This window comes from Emydura macquarii, unplaced genomic scaffold (assembly GCF_026122565.2).
Source record: "Emydura macquarii macquarii isolate MOO-44397 ecotype Brisbane River unplaced genomic scaffold, CSIRO-AGI_Emac_v2 contig_1230, whole genome shotgun sequence".
NCBI classification, from domain to species: Eukaryota; Metazoa; Chordata; order Testudines; family Chelidae; genus Emydura; species Emydura macquarii.
In genome coordinates this window covers 2,406,877-2,430,848 of record NW_027131367.1, presented here as the reverse complement: position 1 = coordinate 2,430,848, position 23,972 = coordinate 2,406,877, and the positions used below count along the sequence as shown (strand labels likewise).

At 57.1% G+C, this 23,972-nt stretch overlaps 3 protein-coding genes across 7 annotated transcripts in view; 2 read left to right on the top strand and 1 right to left on the bottom strand.

Annotated features, from left to right (window-relative positions):
• Nucleotides 1-7,654, top strand: part of SLC38A10 (solute carrier family 38 member 10) — a 46,840-nt gene extending 39,186 nt beyond the window's left edge. For 3 of the 4 annotated variants that reach the window (XM_067547259.1, XM_067547261.1, XM_067547262.1), the window contains 2 exons: nt 3,185-3,364; nt 3,514-7,654. In XM_067547259.1, coding sequence (XP_067403360.1) covers nt 3,185-3,364; nt 3,514-4,742 — 1,409 coding nt within the window. In that variant the 3' untranslated portion in view covers nt 4,743-7,654. The remainder of the gene's footprint in view (nt 1-3,184; nt 3,365-3,513) is intronic. The other variant, XM_067547260.1, reaches the window with a different exon arrangement.
• A 738-nt stretch (nt 7,655-8,392) lies between these two features.
• On the bottom strand, nt 8,393-9,863 carry NDUFAF8 (NADH:ubiquinone oxidoreductase complex assembly factor 8). The gene is made up of 2 exons (XM_067547258.1): nt 9,073-9,863; nt 8,393-8,664 (listed from the first exon to the last, which is right to left on the bottom strand). Exons 1-2 carry the CDS (start codon nt 9,394-9,396, stop codon nt 8,644-8,646), a joined length of 345 nt encoding a protein of 114 aa, XP_067403359.1. The 5' UTR covers nt 9,397-9,863; the 3' UTR covers nt 8,393-8,643.
• On the top strand, nt 9,791-21,942 carry TEPSIN (TEPSIN adaptor related protein complex 4 accessory protein). Of its 2 annotated transcripts, none has more exons than XM_067547257.1 (13): nt 9,791-9,865; nt 11,256-11,328; nt 12,070-12,161; nt 12,556-12,649; nt 12,973-13,040; nt 13,259-13,337; nt 14,338-14,409; nt 15,539-15,742; nt 16,245-16,419; nt 16,973-17,074; nt 17,519-17,597; nt 18,189-18,323; nt 18,825-21,942. In XM_067547257.1, the coding sequence occupies exons 4-13, from the start codon at nt 12,577-12,579 to the stop codon at nt 19,419-19,421; spliced, it is 1,584 nt and encodes a 527-aa protein (XP_067403358.1). In that variant the 5' UTR covers nt 9,791-9,865; nt 11,256-11,328; nt 12,070-12,161; nt 12,556-12,576; the 3' UTR covers nt 19,422-21,942. The 2 variants fall into 2 exon arrangements, with proteins under 2 accessions (XP_067403358.1, XP_067403356.1); XM_067547255.1 differs by lacking the exon at nt 9,791-9,865 and adding an exon at nt 9,940-9,987.
• Nucleotides 21,943-23,972: the final 2,030 nt, after the last annotated feature.

Here is a 23,972-nt window from a genome sequence, read left to right as displayed (position 1 = left end):
CCCATCTGCACTGATGGGTTGGGGCCACTGTTTGGGAAAACACTGCTGCAGGCCTCCATGTCTGTCTCGAAGGGCCAAATCTTCCAGAAGAGGACGGCATGTTTCAAAGCAAACCTCTGCCAGCCCGCTGGTGAGGTGAGCCAGGGTGGAACACAGGCCTTTCTCTCCCCTCCCGCCCGACCTGAGGGTGAATCACAGCGAAGTCGGAATAAAACCGTAGTGCCTTCCACAGTGGGATGCGTCTGCATGAACTCCACTGCGGGGAGTTGCACGTTCTTTGACTGATCTGCCTGTCCCCTCCCATTACAGGTAGACAGACATGCCCTCATCGCTCAGGCTAGTGTACTAAAACCAGCAGTGTGCTTGTGGCGACCCGGACTAGTCCCCCGAGTATATAGCCGGATGTTGGGTGGATTTGTACTTGGGCGGCTAGTAAGATCCAACCCCCCAGGCCGTGTGGCCACACTGCCCTGCCTGCACGGGGCAGCACGCTGGCAGCTGCTGTGTAGACATACCCCAGGACGTTCCTAGCTTCTGCCAGTGTAGGATGAGGGGCAAAATCCCAGCCTCAGACCCAGGGCTCGTGCCTGGTGGCAGGTCGCTGCTGCTAGCGCTCAGTTGCTCAGATTCTTGCCATATTGGACTCAAGATAATGGTGGATCCCTCACTAACTGCACGCCGGCAGCTCACGTGCAGCCCGTGCCCAGCAGGTCACACCTGCATTCCTGGAACAGAACGTTTCCCTCGCAGTCTGAGTGTATGTTAGCCAGAAGCCTGCACATTGCTGGAGGACACCAGGGTGCATCCGGGGTCTTTGTCGCGGTAACAGATTCTGCATACCCTGCTTAGTGCAGCTCTGGGCAGGGTGACACCAAACATGCGTGTCCCGAGAGGCCACCTATGTACAGTGCATGGGGGGGGGGGGGGACGGCTGAGCTTAGATAACTATTTCTGCAGAATCCTGTAGAATCTGCCATTCATCCAGCCCTCCTCCATCGGTTTCATGAAGGGACCTTCCCCATATCACACAACTGAAAGTTTATGTGATGCTTTCGACGTGTTCCTTTGCGTAAAAGAAAAATCGTGGTTTTCCTAATCTGTTTCTCTTCCTTACGCATCTCAATGGGACTGAACCAGCTGAGATTAAAAAGCTAGTAGCAGGTATGGATCTCAAGGAATTACAATACCAAATTTTAAGGAGGATTTAAAATTCCAGGATGCAAGCTCCAATGAAAGAGTAACGTGCATGACCTTGGTTCTCGTAAATCAGTGGTTTTCAACCTCTTTTCATTTGCAGACCCCCTTTGGAAATCTTAGACATAGTCTGAGGACCCCCAGGGGTCCACGGACCACAGGTTGAAAACCACTCTTGTAAATGCGTTGCATGAATGTATGTGTTCACCTCCTCTAGGGGGAGAGTCCCCCCTGGGCAGAGAGTCAGCACAAGGCCTATGAGACTGAAATGGTACACAGCCCTTGGGGGCTTAAGTGGGACATAGGAGGGTGCGTGGAACTTGGCCTGTTCCTTTATACAGAGGTGAATTTCCCATCGAAAGAACCAGGGGGAAATGGCTGCTCCCTCCTGTTGGTGTGAGAGCCAAGGCCCACAATCCTCCTGCATGGATGCCTCTTAGTGACAGTAACTTCTCTCTGGGCTCTCCTTTCGAAGTCCTGAACCGCGGCACGTTGGGGGTACCCGAGTCCTGCTGTGATTTTTTTTTTGTCTTTTAAATTGCTGACAATATTTTTATGAGAGGTGTGTTAAACACCCAGAGCGTGGCAGGAGTTTGCCACGTCTTCCTCCACTCTCATTCAGCAAAGGGAGTGCGAAGGGGTGGCTTAGTATCCCCAGCTCAGCAGGTTTTTTATGTGTGGAAAGGTTGCAAGAAGTTGCATATGCCTTTAAAAATCTGAATGAAAACAAGTTTGATTTGGCTTTAAACCTTCCCCTGCAGCATTTGCTACCCAAACATAGCCATGCGGAGCTAGTGGAGTCCAGCCATGGAGAGCAGAAAGGTTTCTGTTTTCCTTGTCTGCTGAGCAAAGTGCAAAAAGTAAACAAATGGGAGAGAAGGAAACTGCACTCTTCAAATGATTTCACTTCCCCCTCCCAGAATGCAGCTTTTGCAAATGGGAATAGAAGGGGAAATTCCAAAGTCTCTGCTTGTTTTATAGCATTCTACTGTGCTCCAAAAATATTCCCCTTTATTCATCTTGTGGGTTATTAGCAAGACAACTTCCCTTTTTAATTTAAATGGCATTTTACAGGCTGTTAATCTTTGCCATGAGTTCCTTTGGGTGCAATATTCTGGAAGTTCCCAGAGAGTTCTGGAGAAATGCCACTGGGTGTGTTGGTTGGGGGGGGAGGATAGGTTTGCACGGTATGGTATGTACAGTGGGTGCATACCCTACGAAGAGAGATGAAGTAACGTCTCCATACAGACTGCGTGCCTGCATGTAGCTTGCACAGTGCTGGCTCAAATCAAGTCAGCATTGCTGGGCCCTCACTTCTGAGCATGCAACTAACTGGTAAATTCAAATAGAAATTCTGTGCTCTCCACACCTCCCCACAGTGTTTGTGTCTGTGCAGAGTGACGGGCAGGGTTTTCATCATGGTTTGTTAACATACGAAGTCATATGACACCGTATTGCTGCATCCTCTAGGAGCATGGTTGTAGGCCCCAATTTACTGGGGGTGGGGTTGTTGCACCGAGGTCATTTCAGATCTCATGGGTTGAAACTGACTCCGGTCCAGATGGCAAGCTAGTCTCTCTACCCTTCCCTGCCCTCTGACCAAAGCTGGACATTGGCTCACACAGCATTTAGCCCCTTGACAGCGAAATCTGAGCACAGGCCATGGGTCGTGCCAGGGCAGCCATGGGTTAGATTGCAGGTGCAGCTGAAACCCACACCTCTGCAACAGAAGGGGCGACAGCGCTGGCTCTTTCCGGGTATCCATGGCCAGGTACAGCTGGTCACAGGTATGGACATAGCCTAAGGAGAAGGATAAGTATTGAAATGACTGGTTGCTTGGTTAGACCGTGTGCGAGCGTTATGTCGGAGAGAAGCATGTACTCCCTGATCCCTCTCCCCCCTGTAACTACACTAAGTGTGAGAAACTGTTCTGCATCTCCCAGCACCTTCATTTTCTTCTCTCAACCCCCTCCCATTTTTTTCACTTTAGAAGCTGGGAAGGCAAAAGTGCTGGATCATGCCGTCCTTCTGGAAGTGATTAAAGAACAGCAGGTGCAGCAAAAGCAGCTACTAGACCAGCAGGCGAAACTGCTCGCTGTGATTGAAGAGCAGCATAAGGAAATCCACCAGCAGAGGCAGGAGGAGGGAGGTGATGACAAGCCAAAGCAAGGTAAGGACGTGGCTAGAGAACACCTGCCACTCTCTGGGACTGGCGCACTCGCAGGTGGGAGTAACGTGCAGGTGCACGGTGGAGAAGTGCAAGGAGAAGGGCAAATTGCTGTTGGTCATGCACTAAAAAAGGACTTTCGTTTATTGCAGCAGAAATGCCCCAGGAGCCTGGTCTGCCTCTTGCAAAGAGTAAGGAGGAAGAGGGCCAAGCTGTTAAACCAGATGTTGCTGCCAAGCCTGTTCCTAAGGAGATACTCGACCCTCCTCAGCAAGGACCTGCCAATCAGCCTGTTGACTTGGCAGAGCAACGCCAAGGGAATGTAGATAACTTGGAAGATGCTGGGCACAGGCCTAAAGGGAAGTATCTGGTTCATGTCAGTGTAGCTGGGCCTAAAATTCCTGAGGCTCTTCCTAAGGATGGGAAGGTCCCACAACACAAGGCAAACAAAGCTGTTAAAAACTCTCTAGAGAACTTAAGGGATGATTCACGCCATTCTAATGACATGGGACATGCAGCCCAGGCAGCAGGAAACCATCCAGAGAAGAAGCCTGGGGCCAAGGAGTTGAAAGGAGGCCATGAAGCCAAAGCTGCCAGAGAAATCCCAGAGAAGAAGAGTGCCCTGAAAGCTGGAGAGTTGGTGGCAGCAGGGGCGATCGCTGACACCCAGAGGGAGCTGCCATGGACTGTCAAAGCTCAGGAGGCAGCAAAGAAGGCTCCAGAAAGAGTCTTTGGTGCAGACCCTAAAGCCAAATCAGAGAATAAAGAGGAGCTCAAAGATCCTGAACGTCCACTGGACTCTTCAGATGCACTGCAAGTGGCGCAGAACGTGCAGCGTACGCAGGGACATCCGGAGATTGGAAATGGCGACGGGGGCGATGGAGCTGGCAGCCAACAGCAACGGGTCAATCAGGCCAGAAAAATGGAGGCTGAGAAAGAGGGTCTGTGGGAAAAGGGAGTGAACGTGGTGCAGAGCCCTCAGGAAAACCACTTGAACAGGCAGAAGGTCCTGGATGAAAAACTTCTTAAAGACCCTGATGAAACAAAAGACTTGGAAAACGGCATTGCCGTGAAGGGTGAGAAGGAAGCAGCCCCCCAGGGGGATCAGGAACCAGAGCAGGAGAAAGTCAAACCAAAGCGGGACCTGAAGCTGCAGGCTGACTTGGACCTGCGGAGGAGGAGACGGGACCTGTCCCCTCACCTGGAGGAGGAGACTGAGGCGAGGGAAGGTGTCATCATTGGTCTCCACCCCCTCCCGGATGTGAAAGTGAACGACCTGCGCAGCGCTCTGGAGACGCAATTGAACCATGCAGCCCAAGGTGTTCAGCAGGTGCTTCACAGCCGGCAGATCAAACAAGTGGCAGTGACAGAGGATGCGTGATTAGACCAGGCCTTACCCTATTGGTGGTTGAGGCCGTTCTCGCTTGTTTCTAAGCTCATGTCCACGGTATGGAACTTTCAGATTAGCAAGCTCCCATTTGGACTCCAGTTGCAGACGCAACGGCTGACCGTCTACACCAGCAGCACTTAACTGGGGCTCCGTCCCTATAGTCCTTGGGCAGTTTCTGACCTCAGAGGACTCTCTCCATGGCCCTGTGGGCTGCCATGGCTCCATCCGTTTACTTCAATGTTCATGTCCTGCCCGTGTTTGTCTACTGTGACTGAACAATCAGTGACCCTGAAAGAAAAGATCCGACTGCCCTCTGGCTTTCAAAGGTTCTCCCCGTTTCCAAAGGATCTTTACTGTTTTGTTCATGTTGAATTGCCTTATCCATCCTGCTCTAATTTCCCCATTCAGCATTGAGGCACATTCCCACGCTGCTCAAACCGTCTCCTTGGAAATGTTTCTCTATTAAGTGTGTTGAGTTGCTTAGTCCAGCTTATCTGGGACTCGAGCGTGGGAGCTCGCCACAGTTCCACATTTCCTGGAATGTTGTGATCTGCGTTGGAAAGGCATCAGCTAGGATGGGGTTAGCCAATTGCTTTGGTACGGTTTTCTAAAGGGGAAGCCGTTCCACTAGTCTTTCATGCTTTGGGTTCAAGTCTGAGTTATGAATATCAGTGTAGTTAATATAAGACGCTGCCTTAAACTGGCACAACAGCTACTGTTGTGCTGCCTCTTCCTCCCAGGGACTCATTCAATTGGCCACATACTAGCAATAACGAAGAGCTTTACCGTCTCTTCCTTGGATGTTAGCATTTCAGATTGTGCTTTTAAATGTGAGAGTATTCGTGTCCAAAGTGCATGAAAGGCCTCATGCTGGGACCTGCAGACTCCCTGCTTCCCCATATCAAAACAGCTTGAGACTTGCTGCAAGCAGCAGCAAATATCAGGGAATGAAACCATGTGATTAAAGGGACGGTGTCATGGAGAGTCAGCTCGGACTCATACCTACCTCTTGTCTCCCTTTGCAGAGTTCATGGGATGCTGTGTATAGTTGTTTCCCCCAGAGCAGTTCTTCAATGGGTGATTAAATCCATTGATGCTGATACTTGAGACGCTTGGGTGATGTACCTGCACAGTGGAAGGAAACGCTTCCTCAGAAAATTGGTTTGTTTCAGGCTTCCAAGAGGTGTGTGTGTGGGGAGCGGGGGAATCAGTAGCACACTTTTAAATGAGATACCTTGATTGTCAAATGTAAGGGGAAAAAAATCCCAAAGCTTTTACTAGAATGATTGAAATTCACTGTGCCAGGAGCCTATAGACCTAAGCAGTGTGTTTTTGTCTAGTAAATCAGCCTCATTTAGTTCATATCAGATCAACCTCTTAGAAGTGGGAACTGTGTAATTATTTATTCTGTAACTGTTGTGATCAGTGCTGGTTACCAGGATATAGAAATGCTAGGGGGCTGACACTGCCTTCAGACTAGAGAACTCAAAGCTTCTAAAATGGTTGTCCCAATAGGAAGAGAAGTATTGGGACTTGTCTTTAATGTGGCCTATTATCTGAAGTGTTTAAATCTCAGTTTAAAGGACCTGGAGCCAAATGGCAGCTGTACGTCTCCAGGAGAGCGTTTGCCTTCATCCACAGTGGGTGTTATAAACCAGACTGTCATAGCCAGAATCTTCTGGAGTTCCTCCATTAGCCTGGCTCAAACCACAGTTAACTTGTATCTCAGAAGCTTGTCAATTCTGCTCTGTGGCAGGAGAACCTAGAATTGCCTCCTTGTGATTAGTATTTGTGAGGCAGGTAAGAAACTAGACTGCTGATCATATGCTTTCAGTGCAGCAGTCTTCTCCCCTAGTGGCCAAATTTAAAGTCTGCCCCCTGCTGCAAGAATTAGCCCTTCAAAGCTATAAGGAAGGGGGGGGGATTTGATACTCCCCATGTACACCCCTTCAGCCCTGCTTGCATCTTGTTTGTGTGGGCTCTGTCAGCTCAGTGTTGTGAACCTGCTTGCTAGGGGGAGCACTGTTTCTTACACCATACGAGCAGCAGTTTAGGGTGACATGCCTGGACTGCTGACCTATCCCAAAGGGACCAAAGATACTTCGGACATTCCTCAGCACCTGGAATTGGCCAGTGTTGATGGATTTTTGTTGTGAATGAGACATTTCCAGCTGGACAAAAGCAGGAAACTTCATTACCTCTACGTGCCAGGAACAGTTTGTATCTGCAGCGCTCAGGGGAAGGGCTGGAGGAGTGGCCAAGCCAGGCACATCAATAAAATAAGTTAAAGCATTTAGATCTGAGCTCTTCTTGCTGTAAATGAGCATCTGGAAGCAGCTGTTGGGGGACAGTTGCTGCTGCCTGGGATGGGAGGGGTGTGACTGATGGCCTGCATTTATCCTTAAGGGAACTATGCTCATTCCAAGGGCACCCCCCCCCTCCCCGTTTTTCCATTGCTGCAGATACTGGCTGGTGAAAATAGCAGGGCTTCTCCTTGCGTGCCCCAAAATGGGAGATTGCATGAAATGCCACTTGGGTTGTGTAGGTTAAGGGGGACTGCCCTGAAGTTGAAAGGGGGGTGGAAGCTTCCACCATGCTCATCCCTGAGCAGCACCAAGACTAACACCTGTTCTTATTACAGTGTTTTTCATTAACTAGCTACTCCCTCCCTTCCCTCTATCAAGCTGCTGCTTAGATTTACCCATCCCAGAACCCAGCATTTCCACCCTAGTCCCATGCTTAATGCTCTACGCCAGGGGGTCAGAACCCCTCAAGGAATCACGAGGTTATGTGGGGGTCGCAAGCCACATGCTGTGGCTGCAGCTACCAGTCCCATGGATGGCTGACAACCAGAGGGGTGGTCGGAGAGCAGCGGGTGCTGGCTGGGTGTTGTGAAGGCAGCACTGCCCCCAGCAACTGTGCAGAAGTAAGGGTGGCCTAGTGTTGGGGTGGTCATTACAGCCTGAAATATTTTCAAAGGGGGTCCTAGAAATAAAAGTTTGAGAATCCCTGCTCCTTACACGACTTTGAGGGACCCAGCAGCCCAGCATCGTTGTGGTTAACATGAACCATGGGCCATACCCTGCCCCTGACTTGGCAGCGCTCATGCATGTTCTGTAGCCGTGGCCCATTTCTCCCCCCTTCGCTGCAGTTTCAGTAATTAGGTTTTAAAGCTGCAGTGTGATAGTCTGTATTCACTGGGGAAGGGGAGGTTCAGCATCAAGATTCCCCGTTGTTGTGGGGCAGCTCTTTAGCGTACCAGGGATTTAGCTGAACTCAAGCCTTAGTCATAATATGAAGTCATCCCAGCCTGGGCTGCTGCCCAGTAACTGATGATGCAGCAGAGAGGATGAAATCCTGTGAGATAAAGCAGAACCCTCTTTCAAGTGATCTGCTCTGTATTTCCTCCTCCCAGTAGTTCCTATGACTGTGTGGGAAGGGGAGATAGAATCCTAAATCTTCAGGACAGCCAGATGACAAAAGCTAGTTCTAACAAGAGGGCAGTCTGAGACTAGGCCAAACGGCCTGCAGCAAACAAAGGGGTGTAGCCGCTAATGAGAACAGCAGCTTAGTGTTTGCTACCCCTTCCAGAGAGCACAGTTTAAGTGTAGCATAAAAAGCAGGGCTGAAAACAAACGGACTCAGATTTTGGAGTTTTATTTAAAAAAAAAAAAAATGTCCAAATATCTATTTACAGGCATTGTTGAACCAGCTGGGAGAATTTTATGAAATAGCCTCGATTATTCCATGATTAGACTCCTAGTTCCTGCCCCTTGGATAGCTACGGATCAGGCAGATTCTTCTGCTGGCCTGGAACTACCTGACCACAGCTGCGCCGACAGCAGCGAGGCACTGCAGGTCCAGGTTCCCGTGCTCCGCGTGCTCCGGGCCTTCACCTCGCTGTCCGCTTGGCCTGTGCAAAGAAGGGAGTCAGATCAGCGCCGGGAGGGGAGGGGCGGCGTCCGTTCACGAAACGCAGCTCCCGCTCCGGGAAGGGTGGGGTGCGAGCGCTAAGCCAGCCCGGTTGACCCTCAGACCCGATCCCCCTCTGCCTCCGTCCGTACACGGCCCGGTGCCCGCAGGGCTGGAGCCAGCTCCGTTCTGCCCGGGGCTGTTCTGCGGGCAGGGAGCGGTGCCGGGGGGAGGCGCCGTAACTCGATCTTCTTTCCTTCCCCCGAGTCCCGGCCGGGCCCTCCTCGCACGTGGCCGCTGGCTGCTGCCCACGCGCGGGACCGGACTAGCGCGGGGACCCCCCCTCCCCCCGAGTCCTCCCCCTCCCGGCCCCGCCCCCGCGGCGGCTCGGCCCGGGGATGCCACTTACCGCCCGGCGGAAGCAACGCTGCAGAGCCTGGAACTCCTCGGCGCACGCGTCCCTCCGCAGGGCGGCCCGGCCCTCGCCGCTGGCGGCTACGCACTGTCCGTAGGCGGCGGCCTGCGGGTCGGAGAACCAGACACGGGCCCGGGCCCGGTCACAGGGGCCCTGCTCCCCGCCGGCCCCTCCCCCCAGGGATCGGGGCCGAGCCCGCGCAGGCCTGAAGCGGGGGGAGGGGCTGCCCCGCCTCACCTGGTCCCGGCATCCCGCCAGCAGCTCGGGGAAGCGCCGCAGCCGCTCCCGGGCTCGGAGCCAGACCCCTTGGCCAGACATCGCCGCTGCCGCCGCCGGGTCCCTCCTTGCTCGCCGCTGGGCGGCGCCATGATGGGCCGGGCTCCCGTAGGCTCCTTTCGCTGCTCGTCAAACTTCCTGTCGCTCTCCCATTGGATCCGGCTAACGACCGCCCTCTGTTGTCCTCTGATAGGTTTAGCTGCCTGTCCATCACACCACTGTGGGCGCTGGATTGGTTCCTAATAAACACCGCCCCCATCTCGCTCTCTGATAGGTTTGTCCTAGCCAGCCGAGGCTTTTGGGTTGGTTACGAATAACGCCCGCCTCTTTGTTCCTTCTGATTGGGCCCTTTTCCGACACGGGGGCTTCTGATTGGACAAACTGCCGGTTATATACTTCCCTTCCTTCGTCCTGCTGCTGGTGGCGTCAGTCGTGTCGGCTGCTTCCGCTCGGGGCCCCGCCCTCCTCTGGTGATGATTGGTGGAGCGGGGAGGAAGTCGCATTCTAATTGGTAGGCAGGGTGTTCCGAGGGGCGGGGCGGCGAGGCCGGATTAGGTGGGGCGGACGGACAAGTCAAGCCCAGAGAGGATCATGGCGGCGCCACTGCGGGACCGGTTGGGTTTCCTGAGCCGGGTACGAGGGGCCGGGCCGGGCCGGGGGCTGCCGCTGTTCGTGCCCTCCTGGGACCGGCCTCGGCCGCCTTGTGGGACGAGGCGTCCGGGGCTCAGGGCGGGGGAGAATCTCCCTATTGGCGGAGCTGTGATGTCACCACGCTCGCGTGACATCACCACCCCAGGATTCAGTGACGTCACTGTCCCGCGTGGTGCTGTGACGTCATCCACCCGGTGTGATGACATCACTCCCTGGTGCCGTGACCTCACCGGCGCGTGGCACTGTCCCAGTGTTGCCGTGGCGCCTCCCCCTCCCCAGTGCCGCCCTCGCGCTGCGAGCAGCCCTGGTCGTTACGGGCCGGGGCCTTAAACTCGTCTCCCAGGCTACAGAGACAGCCCCGGAACCGGAGCTGGGCCGAGATCCCAGCCCAGCAAATCCAGCCTCCGGCTGGGGGCGGAACAGGGGCAGGCGGTGCCCTCCAGCGGGGCCAGTCTCTGGGATCCGGGGCCCACGGGAGCCCAGCTGGTGGCGTTGGGACAGGACGAGACCAGCCCGGACTGTGCCCGTCGGGGGGACTGTGCTGGCAACTTGCCTGGACCTGCTGGTGGAGCAGCGGGCAGCTGCGTTCACCCGGGGGCGGGAGGGTGGAGGTGACGGGCCCCGCTGGGTGATGGGCCCTCTTGATCCGGACGGCAGAGCCTGGGACCTGGAGTCTGTGGAGCCAGGCTTTGGCCAACGCTTCTCTAGGGCTTCGACCCGGTAGGGTGGGTGTGCCGCATCCTCCCCAAACCAGTTGTCTTAGCTTCCCTAGGAGGCCGCTAATGCTGGATCTGAATTGTGTCAGCAACTCGTCGGTGAGGGCACCGGGCACTGCCCAGCCATCTCAGACTAGGGCTTTGTCTGGTCCACCCTCCTGTCACTAACCACGACCCTGTAGCAGATAATTAAGGGATAACCTGCTGATAGGGGAAACGTCTTCCTGACCTGTCAGTGATTGGATCCTGCCCTGAAGCAGGAGGTACCGGAGAGCTGAGGGAGTTGGTTGTCCCCAGGACTGTGGTGTTTGGGGCAGGAAAGTTCTCTTATGTCTCAGCTGGATGTGGGGCCAGTGACTTCAGCGTGTGGACGGTGCGGATTGGAGCTGTGGGCGTGTGGGGGGAGGCAGATGTTCTGTTCCATCTGGGAGCAACTTTAACAGCTTGGGAGGGGGCAAAGCGAGGTGTTGAAAGGGGGCTTGGTGGCTCCTCCTCTCTGTCCTTGATTGGCAGCATTGGTTTGGTTTCTTTCAGCTGCCCACTCTGCTCAAATGTACCTCGGATGATGACGTCCCATGCCCTGGGTACCTGTTTGAAGAAATCGCAAGTATCCTTTATTCTCCCCTGCTTGTGTAAGGCTGGGAATACAGAGACAGAGAGAGAGAAAGTGTGTGAGAGAAAGAGAGAGGGAGAGTCGCTATACGGAGACTGTCACAGGTTTTGAAGCCAGGATCAGATATTTCCATTGCCTAGGACAATGGTTACCAAAAGCCGGGCTCACCAGTGCTTTGCAATAGATGTAAAGCATCGCACTCTGTAGGGAGAGCACCGGCTAGTGGTTAGCGTAGGCGGATAGCATTCTGGTGATCTGGGATTTCCCCCCTGCACTGATGCTCCACTTCCCTGTGCCTCTACTGTCTCCATCACTAAAATCAGGCCAGCGATCCCGACTTGCTTCCTGGGATACTGAGAGACGGACGGGCAGAGTGCAGAGTGCTCTGAGATCTTCGGGCACAGGGAGCAGAGAATGAGGAGGGATTGTTCCGTTGTGAATCCCAGCTGGAGGAGGCAGGTGCAGCAGTGGGGGTAGAGGGTGACTCTGCAGGGGGGTGAGGGTGCAGGGGTTCAGTCTGGGGGAGCTGGTAGGGAGTGGGTGGGAGGGGGAGACCTGCTGCTTTTGCTTAGCTGTGATGAGGTGTTACATTAGCAGTGATCAAGGAGTGGGAATGGCTCAGGGGCTGGCAGGATCCTTTTATCTTTGGAGTCCTCGGCATTTAACTTGGCGTCAGCCGCTCATTAGTGAGAAGACTGGAGTGAGCATCACTTCCCTAACACTGCAATCTCCCAGAGATCTCCCACGACTCCCCGGGGAGCAGCCAGTGCCTCCTGGAGCACCTCCTGAACCGACTGCAGAACAACTCCTGTCATGTCAAGCTGAAGGTAATTGGACAGCCAAGTGCTGCCAGGGGGCATGCAGCACGGGGGAATGGGGGGGAAAGGCAGGAGGAGGTGACACCCGGGGGTGCTGGGACCTGAACGTTCCCAAGAAAAGCAGGGGCTGAGACTGTGGCAGGCGTGATCAGCAGAGATGCTGGTGTCACCAGCCCCGTGGCGTGAATGGAGAGGGGCTGGCATCAGGGCGTTCCTAGGGAAACCGCCTCCACTCTGGTTCCCCACTCTGCCTGCGTCTGGATCTGGTGCTTCCAGTCGACCCCTGTTGAATTCTGGTCTGGTGAAGCGAGCGTCTGCCGTAAGGACAGGCAACCGAGTGAGTTTCCCCAGGCGTCCGATTCTGCCACCCCAGACTCTGCTCAGCCGCCTCCTGTGTCTCCAGGTGCTGAAGATCCTGCTGTACATGTGCACGCACGGCTCTTCGCAGTTCCTCCAGCAGCTGAAAAGGAATTCCACCTTCATCCAGGAAGCAACAGGTAAGCGGGTGCCTGGGCAGCCCTGGGGCTGGGATGGAGTCAGCACCATGATCAGGAGCCAGAGAAGCTGAGGGTGGCGCTCTTCCAGCCTTGTGCTGCCCAGGGAAGGCCCAGCAGAAGGAAAGGCCCCAGCCCCAAATCCCTCCGGCGCTCTTGATTTCCCTGCTGCCGGCTGTGAGCTTTGTGCAGCTGTTGGGGAGGAGGGGGAGACACTGCCGGGGTGACATTATGTGCTTCCAGTGCACCCCTCTTGTTGTGCCCGGGCTGTGTTAGACCGTAGAGAGCTGCACCAACCCAGCCCTTCCTCACTCTCTGCCTTCTAGTGTTCGCGGGGCCGCCAGATCCCCTGCATGGCAACAGCTTGTACCAGAAGGTCCGAGCAGCAGCACAGGTGAGTGACTCCCCAGGGTCAGCCCCTGGGTGATGGAGGGCAAGGATTCTGCATGGGCCTTGGGAATGGGGGTGGGTGTTTGAGGCATCCTCCCACCCCTGCTCCAAGCACTGGTCAGGGGGGTGGCAGGAGCAGGACAGGAAGCTCCCCAGGGTCTTGTGGCTCCCCGGGGGCCCAGTGCCGTTTCACGGCTGTGACGGTCTGTTCTTTCCCTGCAGGACTTGGCCAGTGCTTTATTTTCGGATTCCTTGTTGCCCTCATCCTCTGCTCAGCCCTGCAGGCGGCCTCCCCTGACAGGTAAGCACCAGCCCCCTGGTGTGCAGCCCCCACCTCTTGGTGCTTGAGACGCTGCTGGGAGGCGTGAGCTGGCAGCCCTGGAGACGGGTGCTGGGGGAGGAGGCTGATGGTGGCGCCTTATCTTCAGGGCAGGTGCAGCTCAGACAGTAGCAGGGCAAGCTCTCCCCTCCTCCCCCCCCCCCACCCCGACGCTTCCTGTGAATGAGGGGAGTCCTAGGGGATCCCTGCTAGGGTGCAAAGGGCATTCAGGCTCCGTGGGCAGGTCAATGTTTACACTGTGGCTGGCCCTGTAACGCCACTGCTTTCACTCCCGAATCCCACTTGCCTAGGGAGCTGGGCAGTGGTCCCTGCCGTCCCCAGCTGGTGGGGCCTCTGCAGCTTGCCTGCCCCGGGAGCAGAGGGTGGGAACGCAGGCAATGCCTGTCGTGTGGCAGTGCAAACACGACGGCCCCTCGTGGGCAGGGGCTAACGAGGTGCTAGCAGAACTCCCGGGAAAGCAGCGGCCCCTGCAATTCCCGTCGGGCAGGTGCCATTGGGGCTGAGCGGCGACTCCCGTCAAACAGAGGCTCAGGAAATGGAGGGGGGGCTGCAAGGGGCAGTCGGTGCCCAGCTGCCATGGGGAGTGGGTGGGAGTGGGCACTGGGCGCCTACCCCGAAAGGTCACCAAAGCCAGGAGCCCTGCAGCCTCCAGCCAGCCAGTGTGTGTTCCTGCACTTGCTGCTGGGTAGCTGTGGGGTGGACTTGCCCGCTGCCCCCAGGTGGTAACCCCCCCAGCACTACCAGCGTTGCCCCACTAGGGGGCAGCACCCACTGCTCCCCTAGTGGTTAGGGCCGCATAGGGTCCAGGGGCTGAGTTTGGTCCTTGCATAGCTGGGGTTGGCCGTGCCTGGCCCCTGGGCAGCGGGACGGGCGCACCCGGGTGCAGCGATGGGCAAGGAGGCACGGCATGGGGAGGTGAATCTTGATCTCTCTGCCATGTGCTTGGTGTGTCTGCTTGCAGGAATGGGCTCCAAGCCCAGCCCCGACAGCTCCTTGCAAGGTTTCGGCTCCGCGCCTGAGAGAAGCGGTTCCCGTAAGTGCCATCCGCCAGGCCCGCTCGGGGTCGTGACCTAGCCTTGGCGCCAGCTCTCGGGGCTTGTCCCAAGGCTCCCAGCTGTTGGTGCTTTGCTGGAACCCATGGCTCCTGGGGGCCCGGCCCTAGAGGAGACTCGACTGCCATTGAAAACAGGCTGGCAGCTGTTAGCCCGTGTAGCGGCAGAGAAAATCTCAAGAACCCGACCCGAATGCCCTGGGTGTTGAGAAACAGCCAGAGTCCCACGTTCACCAGGGGCAAAGAACACACTGGACTTGCAAGCCAAACTCGTCATTTCTGGGGCCTGGCAGGTGGTTTTGGACCCATCGGGTTGGCGATTGTTGCTGTCCTGCTGCCGAGAGGCTTGGGCTGAAGTCTCCTATGCCCAGAGCAGGCATTGCCCAAACAGCAGCAGGGGGAGCTTCTCCTGGGCCCAGCCCCTGTTCGTGTGCCTCTGCCCCAGTCCAGAGGCCTGGGCTGTGGGCGAAAGGGCCCTTCAGTCCTTGGCGTCCCTGCTGAGATGCCGGTTCGGTGCCCAGTTCATGCTAACCAGCTTTGCTCCACGTTGTGTGTGAGCGTTCTGGGCAGGGACCGCCACTTGCTGTCGGCACATTGCAGTCAGGCCACGCGAGGCGCTCCGCCCCGGTGGGGGCAGGCACTGATGGGGGGAGGGGGGACATGGTGAGTGGGCAGGGTTGCTGGGCTGTGGGAAGCTCAGGCCTCTCTGAAGTGGTGGAGGCCTGTCCACAAGCCCAGCTCCCGTACAGCCCCTGGTGGGCAAAGCAGGTGGGGAGAGGGGTCAGGCCGCAGTTTCCCCCTTTTCCCCCCCCCCCACCTCCCCAAGGTACCTTCTGCCGTCCTCCAAGGCTGTGTGTGCTGAGCGCCCGGCAGCTGACGCTTTCCAGCCCTTCATCCTGGCGCCCTGGGGATCAGCTCTCCCTGCGCTGGGGCTCCTGCCCTGCCCCTTTGGGCGCAGACCCCTCGTCCCATTGCACCACGTCCCTGAATCCACGGAGGCTGCTGAGGGTTGGTGGCAGCTGTGCTGCCTTGCTCTCCCTGGGGGGTGGTTCTGTGACAGAGCCTGCACACAGAGACTCACGCCCTGTCCTTTCATGTGGGGCTTGCTCAGCTTCCACAGGCGAAGCTCTGCTCGCCACCATACAGAAAGCAGCCGAGGTGGTCGCCAGCGCCGTGCTGCCCGGCCAGGAGTTCCCCACTCCCTGCCGCAGGGAGCTGCAGGAAGATGCCTACCAGCCTGTGACGGTGCCCTCTCCTGGGAAGAGCTGCGCGGTGCCTGAGAAGCCCTCCGCTGCCGTAGCCCACAGAGGCCGAGGTACACGCATGGGGCCGGGGCGCTGGAAAGCCGCCAGCGTGGTAGATCTGCAGTAACCGCTCCCGCAGCCAGCTCGGGTGCCTCATCGCCCGGGCTGAACTCGGGCTGCTGGTGCCCCGAGCGGAAGGGACTAGAACCAGGAGTCCTGATCGCAAGTTCCCGGCACTTGCTGCTGGCTGATGCTGCTCCATGCAGTGGCAATAACACCTGTGTTCTCTAGCCGTTCCCCCTGAGGGCTCACCAAATGTGTGGCAAGTCCTAGGAATTGCCGCACGCTGCACTGAAATGCAGCCAACTCTGGGGTGAAACACAGCTGCTGTTTAGCAGCACATAGCAACACTGCTCCACAGTTCAGGACAGGACTAGAAGAACAACCCTGGTTCCTATGGCGGGCTAGTCATTGCCTGCATGGGGCAGGTCGTGGCAGGGCTGTCTGCTGATCCCCGAAGCAGGCAGGAAGCTCTGGCTCTGGGTGACTCTCTTGCTGTTGCTTCTCTCGCAGTGAGTCACCAGCCTGGGCTGGCAGGAGGTGGCTGGGAAGAGACCGACAGTGGACGCAGCTCCCAGAACTCCTCGCAGGAGAACGGGGAGCTGAGCAGGACCTCCGACTCCTACAGCAAGTCAGGCAGTGACAGCCCCTTGGGAGCCAGCAGGGAGCAGGCGAATGGAAGCGAGAGGTGAGCCGAAGAGGACACGTGGCTGGGGCCGGGCTTTGAGCCTGTGGTAGGGACACAGTTGGGGTCAAAACCACAGGGCTCCCCCTTCTCCAGTAACCCCCCCAGACCCTTAATGGCCCATCAACCACGGTCTCCCCTCTCATCTGGCCCTGTTAATTCAACGTCCCTTCCGGGCGCTGCCCATGGGAGCAGTCAGACCAATATTGGGGTTCATCCAGCCTGACCCGCTTCACCCTGTGGGGCTGCCTGGGGGTCATGTCAGCCCCTCGGGCGGGAGGAGTGAGCTGACGGCGCTTGGGGCTCTGTGCGCTGGGGCAGCCCGGGGCTCCCTGCAGAACGCGGGGGGGGGAAAGGGTTGCTTCAGTGCGGGGTTGGAACGCAGGAGCGCCTCGCCCCCAGACCTGTCTCTCTGCCCTGCCGGGGGAGGTTTGCTGGGGGGCGGGGGACGCAGACCTAGAACACAGAGCCCTTGGAGCTTCCTGCCCCTCTGAATCGGGACTACGCCCTCCCGCGCAGCACAGAGCTCACGGGCCTGGTGTCTCCCTGCTGGCAGGGTGGAAGGTGACTGCCTGCGGGAGCTGAGCCTGGTGAGCACACTGACCCGGGGCTCCAAGGTCTTCCTGACGCGGGAGGAGGCCCAGCACTTCATCAAAGAGTAAGAGTTTTTCCCCCCTCCCCTCCCCGGCGGTGCTGCGGGGGCCCTGGGTCAGGGCGGGAGGCTGCGTTCCCCACCCTGCCAAGGTAATGGGGGGGCTGGGTGGGGGTTCTCCAAAGCCTTCTTGGTCAGGCGGTGTTCCTGGCCCCCTCCGGGCCGGCTGACGGGTGGGTCCCTGCCCTCTGGCTGGATCTGGCTGCCCTGCAGAGCAGAGGGGGGAGCCTTGCGCTGACCGTGCTGGGCGTGTAGGAAAGGTGCTGTACCACACACCCCAGCGGCTGTGACCCCGAGATGTGGGGGTAGGAAAGATCCTGGGGGGAGGATGATGGGGCGGCTCTCCTCTCCTCTCTGCACCCTTGTCTGGGAGAGGCTGCCGAGGCCTGCGTGAGCCCGGCAAGCGGTGTCCGCTCACTGCCATGACCACGCGCTGCCCCCTCTCCCCAGGTGCGGGCTGCTGAACTGCGAGGTGGTGCTAGAGCTGCTGAGCCGGACGCTGCGGGACCCCAGCGAGCGCGTCTGCATGGTGGGTGTGCGGGGGGAGCACTACATCCACTCAGCTCGCGTGCGCCCTGCAGCTCCGGAAGGCGCTGGCGGAGGGGCTTGGGGACGGCAGATTGGACGGGGCCCACTGAGTGGCCGGAGAAGCCGCAGTAGCATTGAGGGGCTCCTGGGCTCCCATGGTCTGTGCTTCTGTGGCAGGAGGTGGCTCGGGGGACGAGCCCGTCTGAATGATCTAGTGGGGTCAGCAGGGGCGGTGAGCTGGTTCCTGCCCCCGTCTGCTTGCACTGCTGAGGCTCAGCCTGTCCCTCGTGGGGAAGGGCTCCCACAGCGAAAACTCCAGCACCCCAGTCCCGTGGTTGGACTCTCAGCAGGCGACAAAGGAGTGACTGGGCCCTGGCCCCTCCTGGGCTGTGCTGGGGGTTGGATGGGGGCAGCTTGCTCTGCTGCTGGCCTTGAGTTATCGGGGAGCCCCAGCACCGGGCGGTCGCCTGGCACGTTTCATGGCACTAAAGCCATCTCCCTTGGCTGGGACCGGGGCTCAGCTGAGCTGCCTGCAGCTGCAGCATCGAAGGGGGTCCTGTCTTCTCACCCTTTTCTCTCCTGTCCTTGCCAGAGGTCCATGTGTGCCATATCCTCCCTCCTGTGCTCTGACCTGCTGGCCCACGAGCAGATCTTTGCGATTACCCAGCAACACCTACAGCAGCTCAGCCAGAGAAGCCCCGGGCCTGTGGCCAACAAAGCAACGAAGGTGACTCCGGTGACTCACTGCCCCCTAGCACAGCATACGGGCCTGAGGGGCTAGCGCTGCGCTGCCTGGCCAGACCCAGCTACTTCCTCCCCTGGAGCAGGGAGCACAGGAGGGGCAGGGTCCTGGGCTGAACTTCGCTCCTAAGAGGAGATGACAACATGCTTCAGGGCATCAGCTGGCCCCCATGCAATGTTGCACAGTAGGCCAGGTGCATTATGGGTGATGCTCCCCCTGCAAAGCATCAGGCATTGACTCCTGCTGGGCAGGATACAGCTGGGTGGCTGATCTCATGGGGGTGCATACCCCAGGCTCCATGCTAGTGTCAGGCAATGGGGGATCAGTGTCAAAGGGCTCCCCAGAATCCCAGGCTGCCCCCTTGAGAGCAGGCTGGCAGGGGCCCTCTGTCTGTTGCTGGCCCTGAAGGGGGGTGACCGGCGAAGCAGGCCCTCTGCCCGCTGTGGTGCACTAACTCCTTGCTCTGTTCTTCCCTCTCCCTGTCAGCTCCTGCGGCAGTTTGAGGCTTTGTGCAGGAGCCAGCCTGCTCCCAAGAGGTCGCTGCCGGACGCGGATCACTCTGCTCCTGCCGGGGGCTCCCCCCAGCGCACGCGCGACTTGCTGACGGACGTCATGCCTCTGGCAGGAGAGCCCGTTCTCCCACCCGTCAGCTTAACGCCTTTCCTCTCGGGGCCGTTCGCTGCGCGTGCTGCGGCCGGGCCCACCCCTGTGGGAGAGCAGGGCCCGGAAGCGGAGACCTGGGAGCAGTGTGGGGAGGTTGCTCCAAGCTGTCTGCACCAGCAGGACACGGCGTTCGGACTGACGAGGCCTGAGCCCCGAGTGGATGGTGCCGGGATGGATTCTGGGCACGTGCCGACGCTGAATGGCGGGCAGGGGGCAGCCGCGCCCCCCCTGAGCCTCTCGCTGTTTGCTGGCATGGAGCTGGTGGCCCTTCCAGGCCCAGCACTAGCCAGCCCCGTTGGGGAGGAATGTGCCTCTCCAGCTCCGTGGGCACTGCCCTGTGCTGGGAGCGCCAGCGCCAAGGGCCGCAAGGGCTCCGAGGACAGCAGGGAACCTTCTGCGTTCTCCTTCCTCAACATGTAGCAGGTGGGGCTGCAGGACGCTGAGGAACGGGGGGTCTCCCTCGCTTTCCTTCTGTTCGGTCGTCTCGCAGGCCGTGACGAGAGGGGCCCGGGCTGTCCCACTGACTGGCATGACGGGGCACTGGCCGCTCAGACCTCCCTGGTCCTTGGGGTTCTGCCTAGTCCACGTCCTGCAGAGTGGGGCCGGCGGTACCGGTGCTGCTGGGGAGTCACTCGCTGGGACACGGCGAGGGGCTAATGTCCCCAGTCACTCCCTTCAGTGTGATTCCTGGGGGTGGCCTTGAAAAATCCATGAGCAACCCTACAATAACAATCCAGCCTGATCCCACACGGGGGGGAGAGGGGGGACATGTGACAACAGCCCGGCTGACAAGGCTGTGCACAGGTTTAAGGCTAATCACGTGGTCGAGGCTGCTCTGCCCCCCGCTCGGGTCATCGATCGGTGGCAGCCCTGGGGCATGCTGGGGGGGGAGGGACACGGTCCGTGTGGGCTCTGCCTCGGCCTGGACAATCACTTCACGGCCGGGGCAAAGGGGGTTAGTGGGACATGGAAAGGAGCCGCTCAGCAGTGCCGTGGAGACCCATTGCTGCTATTGGACAAGGTCTGCCTCAGAACCCACCATGCTGGGCACTGACCACCCCCCGGCCGGCAGCTTCAGCAGGGTGCACAGCCCCGAGCTCCCCCCTCATCTCCGCGGGGTTGAGCTGCCTTAGCCGAGCAGTGCAGGGGCAATCCTGCTGTTCCTCTTCTAGCCAGGGAGAGCTGCAGCCTGCAGGGCTGTTGCCCTGCACCTTCCGCTAGTGTGACGTTCACCTGCAAAAGAGACTGCGTCGAGGCTGCTGCGCCTACGCTGAGTCCGCTGGTTGGTTGGTGAGTTTCCCCATCACATTGTGCTTCTGGGCCTGGGCATGGCAACGGCTGAGTCCTGCCCCGAACGGACCCCCTGTCCGTCTGCCCCGCTGGCTCCCAAGTATTCAGCCAGGCAGAGCAGAGGGGTGGTGTGACATGCGTTCCTGTGAGTCTGCTCACTGGCATGAAACCCAGGGTCTCGGGCTGCTTTGGGTGGGTCACGATGGCAGCGGTGGGGTTTCGTTTGCTCTTTTGGGCTGTGGAGGGGCTGAGCGCCGCGGTCTGGAAGGCAGCTTCCAGACGTCTTGTCGAGGAAGCGGATGCTTTAGGCTCATCTGGAAACCATGCAGACCTTGACTGAGCTGCTATGTGAAGCTGAGTGAGGAGGGCTTGGTTCTCCCAAGTGGGGTTCTGTTGTAGTAGCTACTTATTATTTGAAGGTGCATTTGTCTCTGTCTCTCACACACACCCTCGCTCCCACCCACCCGCTGGACTTGGTGCACTGGAGCAGGGCTGTTCACACAGCTGGCAATGGACGGAACTAGCCAATTCCTAGCCAATCCTTGTGAGGCAGCAGCACCTTTCACACCTGTCTATTGCCCAGTCTCATGGGTTAAAGGGAAGCTTAATTCCAGGCACAGGCTGCCTCAGGCAGGAGATTGATGCCCTATTTAGCGTTTACATGTCAGACTCGAGTCCATCTTGCTTTGAGAGTTGTTTACATACAAGTCTGTGTTGTCCTTGGGCTTATGACAGCCAGACCAGCCAACCTGTCCCCTTGGGGCAAGTTAAAAATGACTGGAGAAAATCCCTAAGAGTGTCTGACTTGCCCCATGGGGCAAAAGCTGGGGTGGGATCCTGCTGTGTGCAAATCACATCCTGCAGCCTCCTCCCTGCTCTCCTGCACCATGTTAGCATTGCACATCCCTACCTCCCACTTAGCCACTTGCTCCTGGATCTTCTTATCTCCTGCGCCAGTCTCTGGTCCTAGGGCTGGGAGAAGAGAAGGATCCATTGTCCAGAAAGCCTCCCGGGAGGACGTTCCATGTTTACAGAGCAGGGGTGTGTGTGTAGGGGGGTGTTGCTATTTATGACTTTGTTAATAAACACTACAGTGTACATTTAAAGGTTGACTGATTCTCTGAGTGTGAGGTGCAAAGTGTGCTTGTCTGGAGCCTGTCTCTCATGAAACCTCAGGGTTCTGCTGCCGAGCGTGCTGGAGGGGCTTTCCAGGGCGTGGCAGCAATGACTGTGCTGAGAGTAGCCAGCAGTCAGATGCTGAACTGCAAGCAAGTCCCCTGCTAGGCCCTGAGTGCGCACTTCCCTTGCCCCAATTCCTGAGCTGCACAATCTGCTGAGCCTAGGTGGGGTTTGGATTTCCCTGTTCAAGCATTAAGCCTCAGCTGGCTTCTAGATGGCCTGCAGAGAGGGCTGTTATCCTACCACACATCCTATAACTTGCCCTCTTGTAGCTTTGGCTACATCCCACTCATGGGGCTTTCATCATGCCCTGGCTGCATTGCCTTCCAGGGCCCAGCTGTGCCCGCAGGGTGCAATCAGGAGGCATCTGTATTTCTTTAGTAAGGCCAAGAAGCAGGATAACGGTCCCTGAATTTGTGCTCCCTGCCACTCTCCAGAGGCACTATGTTTGCTAAGCAGAGTTCGAAGTCATTGACTTGTGGAAAACTTTCTATTTCCTGTTGAAATCTGGCCTGATGACATATAAATAACCCCCCCGGCATTCCTGCAGGTAGGCTCCTGAAAGCCTGGTCTTCACCCAGACACAGTGGCAGGTTGCAGGCAGCATAACTGTGTTGTGTCTGTTGAATTAACCTGTACAGCTGGCAGACCTGAGGGGTGCCTGAGCTCACAGTACATCCCTGAGCTGCAGACACTTGTCTGCACTTCATGCCTTTCCCATTCATTAGTGCTTATGCCCAGGACCACTTCAGAAGAGGAACACAGCAGCCCAGAGCAACAACTGGTGCTGCGCAGATGCAAGTGAATCCATCCACCAGCCAGGCTTTTCTATGGAGTCCATCACCACCGTGTCTGACAAGGAAGTTGCCAATGATAGTTCATTAAGTGGGGGATGACAAAACAGGCTCTGACCTCAGATCTTTGGCAATAATTTACAATTTGCCATCTAAGTGCCAGGATATGGCTGGGAGGAGATTCCTTCTACCTGCAACAGAGGCGGATTTTACCTTGCTTTACTTGTTCCTTTCGACGCAGGATCCCTATTAATGGATTCTTGAGTAAAAATCACACGTAAAAAGTCTGGTCAATAGTGCCCTGGATTACTTAGGGAATTTTAACCTCAGATTTGCTTTTCATCTCTTCTACTTTTCTTGTATCATGTACTTCTCCCAGGGAAGCCTGTTTGCTAACTATGGAGGACACGCAGCATCTCCTAAACTTGGAGAGGCGGGGGTGGAGTTTGAATTTAACACACAAGTTTCTATTTTAAAAAATTCCTCCCCCCTACAGGAAGGCAGCTCTGCCTTTTTATTCCGAAACCCCAGCTTGGTAGTCGAGAGTGGGAAGAATTGAGTTGAGGGGGCACTGCTGTGAACACACAAGGTTTAAGCTGTGCAGCACTACGTGCTCCTCTCTTTCACCCCCCAGATAAGCAGAGAAGTCTGTCCGATTGGCTTCTCCGTGTAAAGCACCCCGTGGGCAATTGCTGGAGGACATCAAAACAATGACCATCCAGAGCAGGGGTAGCACAAAGGTCGCAGTTCACTAAAGTGCTTAAGCATTAAGTCCCATTATATTGAACTAGGGCCACAACTGGTGCAATGGACTGTGCTGACTCAGAGGGACACTTTATACCCCACGGGTGCCCCACAGCCAGCCTTTCTGAACTGGGTGCAGTGTTGTGAAATATTATACATAAGATCCTGGAAAAGGGCTGAGAAAGGGCTTGTGATGGGGAAAGTTAGGGAACCTGCTACAGTAGTGCACAGCGGCTGTTTGTTTTGGGCGCACGGGAACAGTCACATCTCCAAAGGTTCTGTTCTTTAAAACAAAACCACCTGAATCTGTCTAGCCACGGTAACCGCAAAGCCCCTGGTGTTTTCTTCAGCAAATCTGAAATTTTGAAAAGACACGCTAACCACCTTTGTGTCTGCGTGAAGCTGCATGAGTCAATGAATCCAGAGTTCTGCGTGTTTCCCAACGCTCTCCAGGGGCCTTACAGTATCATGATAAATATTTAGAGATTCTGAGGTTTTTAAAAATCTGCTAGATGTACGTTTTCTTGTTTCAGGCAGGAAAGCAGCTACCTCAACCTTCCAGCGCAGGGGCAGGGATCATCTGTGTGTTCTGTGTTTGTGTGAGGCCTAACGCAATGGGGTCATGGGCCCTGACTCACACTCCTAGGCCCTGTACCATACAAATAGTGCTCAGTGATCATAGCAGCCCATAACACCTGTACATGTAACAACACACACTTTGTCCACCTGATGGGACCAGCCCTGGGTACGAGGAGCCCTCCTCAACATGCCAACCTCTTCATGGGCCACCTTGAGTAATTTCTGGACAAGTGCACCATGAAACTAATGACGCACCTGAGATGCATCAATGATCTTTTCATCCTCTGACCTAAACTGCCTCATGGATTTCCACCACCTCTCGGCCACACTCTCTCTGGAATACTCCTCCCGCCTCAGCACGGACTGCCCGGGCACCGCGCTCGGC